General features: G+C 33.1%; 1 protein-coding gene across 1 annotated transcript in view; it reads left to right on the top strand.

The window, feature by feature from the left end:
• The window catches only part of LOC106468501 (collagen alpha-5(IV) chain-like), a 53,842-nt gene extending 45,113 nt beyond the window's left edge, over nucleotides 1-8,729 (top strand). The window contains exons 23-25 of the mRNA XM_022396836.1: nucleotides 5,141-5,206; nucleotides 7,024-7,218; nucleotides 8,610-8,729. Coding sequence (XP_022252544.1) covers nucleotides 5,141-5,206; nucleotides 7,024-7,218; nucleotides 8,610-8,729 — 381 coding nt within the window. The remainder of the gene's footprint in view (nucleotides 1-5,140; nucleotides 5,207-7,023; nucleotides 7,219-8,609) is intronic.
• The last annotated feature ends 410 nt before the right edge of the window (nucleotides 8,730-9,139 follow it).

The raw sequence follows: 9,139 nt of genomic DNA on the forward strand, positions 1-9,139 counted from the left end.
AAAATAAATATATAATAACAAATTCGTTACAATCAAAGGAAGGGATTTACTACTACGTTTATAACGCGCCTACAGCTGAAAGTGCAGAGTGTGTTCAACAGTATTGCGGCTCGGACTTTGGACCTTCGAATCCATTTCGCGGCACGCTAAACACCGGGCCACGCCTAGCCCCTGTAATTAATTATACGTCTTAATAAAATATGTAGTAATTTCGATGAATAATTCCCCATCATTTTGCAGTAATTTATTGCTTTGGCTTTTTTTAGGTAGACAGTATACACCGTAAATATTTCGCTAATGTTACCTTTGCTCTGTATTGTTGTATGAAATACCGTGACATTCTCACTTATGTTAACTAGATATTATTGATAATATATATTGTCATGACAGAATTTTCGTGGTATTAATTTACAAACTAAAGTAGGTTAGTAGAAGTTTCACTGTTTTTAAAGTATAGGCGGAAATAGGCTTTTCACTTTAACAAATCAGTTTATTTTAACATTTTGAAGAAACAACAACATCAGTACCTAGATTTAAAATTAATTCGTTGTATTATTTACATGACTGACTTTGACATCAGTACCTAGATTTAAAATTAATTCGTTGTATTATTTACATGACTGACTTTGACATCAGTATCTAGATTTAATATTAATCTGTTACATTGTTTGCATGGTTTTTAAAATCAGTATCTAGATTTAATATAATATAATTGTATTGTTTATATATCCTGCTGTTTATTATCAGCATTTAGATTGAATATTAATTTGTTGTATTGTTCAAATGACTTTTGACATTAATATCTGAATTGAAGATTAATTTTTGTATTGTTTACATGGCCTTGAACATCAATATCTGAATATAAGATTAATTCGTTGTATTAGTTACATAGCTTTTGATATTAATATCTGGATTTAAGGATAATTCTTTGTATTTTTTTACATGACCTTTGAGACCAGTATCTTCTGGATTTATGATTAATTCGTTGTATTGTTTACATGACTCTCAACTTCAGTATTTATTTGTATTATGTATATATTCTGCTGTTTATTATTAGTTTAGATTTAAGATTACTTAATCGTATTATCAGTATTTACATTTAAGATTGATTCGTTGTACTGTTTACATGGCCTGTTACGTAACTTCTTTTATTAGAGTCTTAGGCCCTCTTAAACACATGACAAGGATATTAAACATTTCCGTCTGAGTGAGTATTTGTAACTGTTGGTCACTTCACTAAAGGTCTAATTGAAAGTAACGATCATTTAACATACTGTTAATATAAACTGGTATTTCACAAGAACGTTTGGAGTTTACTTTCAATATCCATTCTATGAATATAAAATTTCTTTTGAGATAGAATTTGTTGACCTGTTAGTTTTAATGGAAACATGTTGTTGTTTTTTTAAACATTAGGTACTACAACTTATGGAAGAGTTTATGTAAAATTAAAGCTAGTTCTGTGATACGATATAGATTTAGCCTTAAAACACGTTTACATTTAAAACTTGCAAGATCGAGACACAGGAGAATCGGTCTGATCATATGTGTCGCAAAAAAAAAAAGACGTTAAACCGCTTAGCGGAGTTAATTTTTTTATAAAGTTAAAGTTACGACTAAGCGTAAATTATACACAATATTGTTTATGTTGCAATTATAACTGCACATGTGGACTAGGAAGTCGTACTACCCCGAGAACGTCACGAGGTGGCGAATAGTGATCTATCTACTCAAGCGGAAAAGACGTGGTTACATCATGAATAATTTTTATTCAGATTTGTTAGAACTAGTAACCAAGGTAATTACCTTAGAGATAGAGAAATGTTCATTTTCTAAGTAGTTCAAAAGTATAATCAAGAAAGGAACATGAAAAAAAAACGTATCACGTACTTATTACCAACCTACCAAGAACACTAGTTATGATATATTTCGACAGGTACTGCACATTTTAATTTAATATACGCGCACCTGACTTGCGAATTGACTAACATTCTGTATAGAGCATTTTCCAATGACGAACAAATGACATATGACCGACAAAAAAATAGCATTAATGACTCTTTAAGACTGAACTCTGATTCTATATGTTGCTATTAAAGTTAAACAAAGTGCTTACGTGCATTATTTACAGACTTCGCTAGTGATAATAATCGAATGTCTCGACGACACTAGAAAATAACTGGTAAAAGCAGTGTTTTTGTGTGTGTACTAATTCACGGTGTAAAACAAAACAAGAACCTTCTGATCCGGAAATGTCTTTGCTAAAAGTACTGTATATACTGATTGACTGGATAACGACGTTGTTGTCGTGGTTAATAGTCTATATGATCAGATAAATTTGATTACTAACTAATTACGTTTTTAGTAGTCTCTATAAACAAAGTATAGTTTCTACCCTATGTTTCAAACCTTAGTCTTCTATTTCGAGAGAACCAGATTTGCTATCCATTTGTCCAGACTAACCCTATTGGGACTTACACAATTTGACTAATTTTTTGGGGATGTCTTCAAGATAGGCTCCCTGATTTTGTTGAGTTCTATGGTATTAACAAAATAAAGAACTAGCTTCACCCTAGCACCACTGAATACCAATCCAAAATATAGTTGCAATCACAAAAGACGCAACTTATAGCCTACCAGAAGAAGAAGAAAGAAGGATTCATGATCAAACTTAAATTAGCATAAATGGGCATATCCTACATTTTTTGTATGTTTATGTATGGGCCCTGTAAAATAGTATCTTTGTACTAAATCCCATGTAAGTTGGCCCAAATTCGACGAAGTAATTGTCAAAAAACCCTAAAATCATGCTTTTTGTGGCACCTTGATCCCCTTGTAATTATTAAATATAAGCAAATACACCATTTTTTCTCAATGTGTGAGACCTGTAAAAAAATATCTTTGTACCAAATCGCGTGTAAATTGTCAAAATACGGCCGAGTAATTGACCAAAACCCCCAAAATTATGCTTTTTGGTGAGTTTGCCCCCCTCCCCCTAAAAAGACTAAAAAATGGGCAAGTCCAACATTTTTGTATGTCAGTGTGTTGGGTGCATGAAAATTTATATTTGTGCTAATTTTCACCTTGATTGCTATAAATATGACCGCACAGGGTTTTTTGACCTCTGACTCCGTAAAATCCTTAAAAAGGCACAAATAAAAACAGAAAAGAAAAATTAGTCTGGAGGTATTGGATCAAGGTATAACCGTACCAAGTTTCAAGTTAATCCGCCGAGAAATGAAGATATAAACTAACCACTAATAAATATCCCGCACTAGTAATAACAAATATTAACAAATCAATATTTAGATAGCTGTTTAATGTAATAACCATACCTATGAGAAGTTCCGTCAACTACATTATTGCTACTATTCTTTCACTAAGTAGTTTGTTTTTATCAGATACATTTGAAAATAGTCTAGTATATTTTACTTTCTTTTTAAATAAATAATCATGGGGAGAGGAGGATTAAGACTAGTGACTGTGTGTCTGTATAACACTACTACGGATTTTTATTTTTATTTAAAGACACTAAAACGCTAGTTTCTCGAGAACGCTATGTAAACACGACAACGAAGATTGAAAATTCCACCAAGAACGTTTTATATTTCTTGATAATTTGAGCCTGAAAAGCAGTTTACCGTATTTTTCAGAATATAAGACGCACCCTTATTTTGAAGACAAAGTTTTGGGGAAAAAAGCTACAGTCGCATTTGAAAGATTTTTATTAAACAAAAATTCAATTTGATACTTTAAAAATTAATATATATATATTGTTCTAAACACAAAAGAGCTCAAAACATCAAAATAAGAAAATACCGTAAATCAAATAGAGGTTTACTGTTATTTTTTTGTAGGTTTTGAACCAAACTAAATAACAGTAAACCTTTTTTTGATTTACGGTATTTTCTTATTTTGAATCATACAATTTCATATGTAAATTATGTCAACATATTACCATATATTTTGGTGTATAAGATGCACTTTTACCCCAAAATTTGATGTCAAAATCTGCTTGCATCCTATACAACGAAGGTATGAATAATATATATATGTATATATACGATATACACAAGACATGTGTAAATATATTTAAATAGGCATGCATAGTTTAGTTCAATTGAATGTGTTATTTATAACAATAGTAGTTTTTTTTCTTTTAAAGACATAACCATTTATAATGATCCCTAAATAATAAAAAAATAAATTACAGTGAAAGCAATGTATCTGGATTACTTCAAGTTTCAAACTGACACTCTTCATCTGGATTATGTTAAGTTTCAAACTGACACTCTTCATCTGGATTACTTCAAGTTTCAAACTGACACTCTTCATCTGGATTACTTCAAGTTTCAAGCTCACTCTCTTCATCTGGATTACTTTAAGTTTCAAGCTCACACTCTTCATCTGGATTACTTTAAGTTTCAAGCTGACACTCTTCATCTGGATTACTTTAAGTTTCAAGCTGACACTCTTCATCTGGATTACTTTAAGTTTCAAGCTGACACTCTTCATCTGTATTAATACATATTCTCTTCACTAGCTTCAATGGATGTTTTGCCCTGACCAGTCTCAATCATACGTATTGATCTAACTGAATGACTTGATGTACTGAAGAGTGTCAGTTTGAAACTTGAAGTAATCCAGATGAAGAGTGTCAGTTTGAAACTTGAAGTAATTCAGAAGAAGAGTGTCAGTTTGAAACTTGAAGTAATCCAGATGAAGAGAGTGAGTTTGAAACTTGAAGTAATCCAGATGAAGAGTGTCAGTTTGAAACTTGAAGTAATCCAGATGAAGAGAGTGAGCTTGAAACTTAAAGTAATTCAGAAGAAGAGTGTCAGTTTGAAACTTGAAGTAATCCAGATGAAGAGAGTGAGTTTGAAACTTGAAGCCCTGGTTGTACTGTTGTTAGTAAAAATAGATTTCAGGCACGAGTGATCAATGCAGATGGCTTTCGAACTGTTTCAGATTTTTACAGTATCTCATCACCTGACCCAAATACAAATGAGTTAAAGGCGAACTTAAGATTTGATTGTAAAATAGAATACTTAGGTAATATGATATTGATATTTTAATGTTTGGACAGTGAAATGTGATCAGAATGTTTAGAATATTGACTAGCTGTTTTCTTCACATACAGACTACAACTACGAAGAAACCTGGACCAAGGTCTACATACAACTTAGTGCTTGAAAATAGTGGAAGGGTAAGGAGTACATTTTCTGTACTTACAGAGTGTCCTATAATTTTGTTTTTTATAATTCTGTTGTTAGTGTTTATTGATCCTCATTTCATCTTAATTATATATGTAGCATATTGTCTTGTAGTTGTTAAATTACTTTGTATTTTACTCAGAGTATTATATCACAAAATAAATACCTGACAAAAAAAAAGTTATCAATATGAGATTAAATTTGATTTTCTTTGGACCTTTAATTTGATTTTAAACTAATTTAGCAAATGTTCCAGTTACAAGTATGTGATACATTACTTTTCCTTTATTGTTTCAACCATCAGGTAACTTGACCTTCTGAGACATTCAGAGCCTGAACTTGTACAGGCACAGAATCAGTGATCCAGATTTTACCATAGTTCCGTGAGTTTTGGATGATACAGCTAATTCTCATTGGCAGGCAATAGTAGTTGAGTTTTTGCAATTGTTTATCAAGGTGTTCCCAAATATGTTTGATAGGATTAATGATAGAACTCTGAGGAATCCAGGGAAGGAGCTGTAGCCTCTCTTCTCTGTTGCAAGTAGTGGTGATCGATTCTGGTATGTGTTGTAATTTCCCTACATGTGATGTAATGTAAACTTGACAACACACTGGTGAAGTAATGGTATGAGAATTGGTTCTGAAGGATAGCAATGTAATATATCTAATTGAAATGTCTCTTAAGGAATGCCAACTTGGTCTTTTCATTGTACCAAATGGTGCCCCAGACCATGTCTCTTTTGCCAAAGATCTCCAGCACTCCTCCATACCCAAATGTGTCTATTCAAATTACATTGTTTGAATCAGGACTTATCTCAGAACGGAATAACACATCCAAATTGTATAACATCTTCTGGGCCCACTGTTTTCTGCACTGTACATTTTCATGGGTGAGTGAGCAGTGTTTCCATCGATCCTCGTGCCCAGTGTAGCCTGACCTATGCAGAACCCTTTGTGCTGTACGTTGTCTCGTGTTGTAGGAGCTGGCGATGTGTCGCAAAGCTTTATCATGGGTTGGAACAAGTGTTTGTTTGACAGTCGATGGATGGCCAAGTCAACCTCGTTCACCAGTCAGATGCTTCTGACGATACTTCACAATAAGTATATGCCTGCAACCATCTCTATGCACATCTCCTCTCTACAGAATAATATTGTCCACTCCTTCTGAGTTTCACAGTGCAGACTGGTGATCTATAAAAGATGGGGAGGAATACTGGGTGTTTCAGTCTGTATAAATAGTTTTGGAGGTGTTTATGTTAATGTTACATGGCACTGTAGTAGGGTTTTTGTGTCTGTTTCTCATCTAGCATTGAAAAACATTCCTTAAAAAATCAGTTAGAATAAGTTCAGATGTCTGGAGTGTCCAAGGCAGATTCTAGTCATTATTTGTCTCATATCGTTGATGGACACAGTATAATTTGGCTTTATATAAGGAGATATTAGTGTACCAGTTCCCAAATTCTATGATCAACTGCAGAGGATAGTTGCTGCAAGTGGAAAGAAAAATTATAAAAGTAAGGCCAAAAAGACGAGTTATTGAGAAATTAGGACCACTAAGAAGATGAATAAAACGTATTCTCCAAAATTGGTTTTTCATTTTCCCATAATATTTAAAAAATGTAAGAGAGATATCAGAAAAAAATGGTAAAAACGTTCTGTGAGATAAAATAACGATAATTCCTTCTCTCTCACAGACAGTTCTTTTTTCACAATTAAAAAATGTAGAATAACTAATTTTTAGTCTGACAGAAAATTCTTTTATAATAAGACTTGTAAAACAAAACTGTAATAATGGTTTTATAAACTTTAGCTTAGAATTGCAGCTTTAAATCAACCAATGAATGGAGGGATGCAAGGAGTGAGAGGAGTGGATTATAAGTGTTACCGTCAAGCCAGACAAGCCAACTTACGTGGCACCTTCAGAGCTCTCTTAACTTCAAAAGTTCAAGACTTAAAAAGCATTGTCTATTACAAGGACCAGAAGTTGCCTGTTGTCAATATCAAGGTAAGCCAACATGATCGCAACACTTACATCAGTATTTTCAAACTTTATTAAAATACTGTGAAGTACAATGGCAGAAAATTAGGTATTGTTCACACTATAATTCATTATAATTGGTAGTTCAATTAATTACAAGTAAAAAAAAATACTGTTATCAGCTTGTATACTATAATTTATTTAAAAGTAAAAACTTGACTTTGATGTTATTCTAAATGGACAGAATGATTTATAACGTCAAGAATTCTAGCGTCAAACCTGAACATGTATTACTGTAGGATAAAGAATCCTTTAAAAATAGACATGACAGAATAGGGAGAAAATTAGAGCAGAAAAGTATGGCCACCAGAGGGAGCCATTTGTAAATTGTTTGTATAAAACATGGAAAAAAGTTTCCAGCAAATAACTGACAATAGAAGGACTCACTTACTGGTCATTTGTTGAAACTGTTCGCCAGCCTCGTTCTTTCTGTATTCCTGTAAAATATTGTTTGACAATAGAGGGATCCACTTACTGATTATTTGTTGAAACTGTTCGCAAGCCTCGTTCTTTCTGTATTCCTGTAAAACACTGTCTGACAATAGAGGGATCCACTTACTGGTCATTTGTTGAAACTGTTCGTAAGCCTCGTTCCTTCTGTATTTCTGTAAAACATTGTCTGACAATAGTGGGATCCACTTACTGATTATTTGTTGAAACTGTTCGCAAGCCTCGTTTCTTCTGTATTCCTATAAATCATTGTTTGACAATAGAGGGATTCACTTACTGGTCATTTGTTGAAACTGTTCGCAAGCCTCGTTCCTTCTGTATACCTGTAAAACATTGTCTACATCCTTGATGGCCAACATTTTATAGTGATCAGTACAAAAATTATTGTTTAATTCATTTGTCAGGGCCCAAAATGTTACCAAAAAGAAAAATTCTCACTCCTCACTTTGAAGCCATGGGTGCATGAGATTGGGTGATGGTCAAATCCCACTGTTTGGTCAGGCAAGAGTTGGCGGTAGGTGCTGTGGCTATCTGCCTTTCCTCTAATGTATCAGTTCAGAATTAGGGGCAGCTAGTTCAGATAGCTCTTCAGTAGTTCTAGTTCAGTAATTCTTGCAATTAGGCCATTTTAAATCTCCCTCTGGCCAAACAACAATACAGAGGCCTGGAAATGTGTAGATTAAAAATATAACTTACAATAATACCAAGGAATCATCGCAATTTCTGATTTAGAAAAAAACAACAATACTTAAATCAATCATTCTCAACCACATTAACACTATTATTTGCTTCTTTTTTGCCGAGTCACATGACCACTGAAATTAGTCAACAGTAACAATCTTTTATGTTTAATTATAAAAGCTAACATAGTACTTTTTTGTAAAACATTGATTCTACTTATCTTTTAGGAAGAAGTGTTGTTCAATTCTTGGAAAGACTTATTTACTGGTGATGGAGCTTTCTTTGCTCATTCTCCACGTGTTTATTCGTTCGATGGAAGAAATGTTCTGTTTGATAGCTCATGGTAAGTTGAGACTATTTCACAAATGTTCTGTTTGATAGCTCATGGTAAGTTGAGACTAAACATTTGTGAAAGACTCTCAACTTACCATGAGCTATCAAACAGAACATTTGTGAAAGACTCTCAACTTACCATGAGCTATCAAACAGAACATTTGTGAAATCTCAACTTACCATGAGCTATCAAACAGTTATTTTACAAATGTTCTGTTTGATAGCTCATGGTAAGTTGAAAGTCTTTTACAAATGTTCTGTTTGATAGCTCATGGTAACTTGAGAGTCTTTCACAAATGTTCTGTTTGATAGCTCATGGTGAGTTGAGAGTCTTTCACAAATGTTCTGTTTGATAGCTCATGGTAAGTTGAGAGTCTTTCATAAATATTCTGTTTGATAGCTCATGGTAAGTTGAGAGTCTTTT

Source organism: Limulus polyphemus, unplaced genomic scaffold (assembly GCF_000517525.1).
Source record: "Limulus polyphemus unplaced genomic scaffold, Limulus_polyphemus-2.1.2 Scaffold3029, whole genome shotgun sequence".
NCBI classification, from domain to species: Eukaryota; Metazoa; Arthropoda; class Merostomata; order Xiphosura; family Limulidae; genus Limulus; species Limulus polyphemus.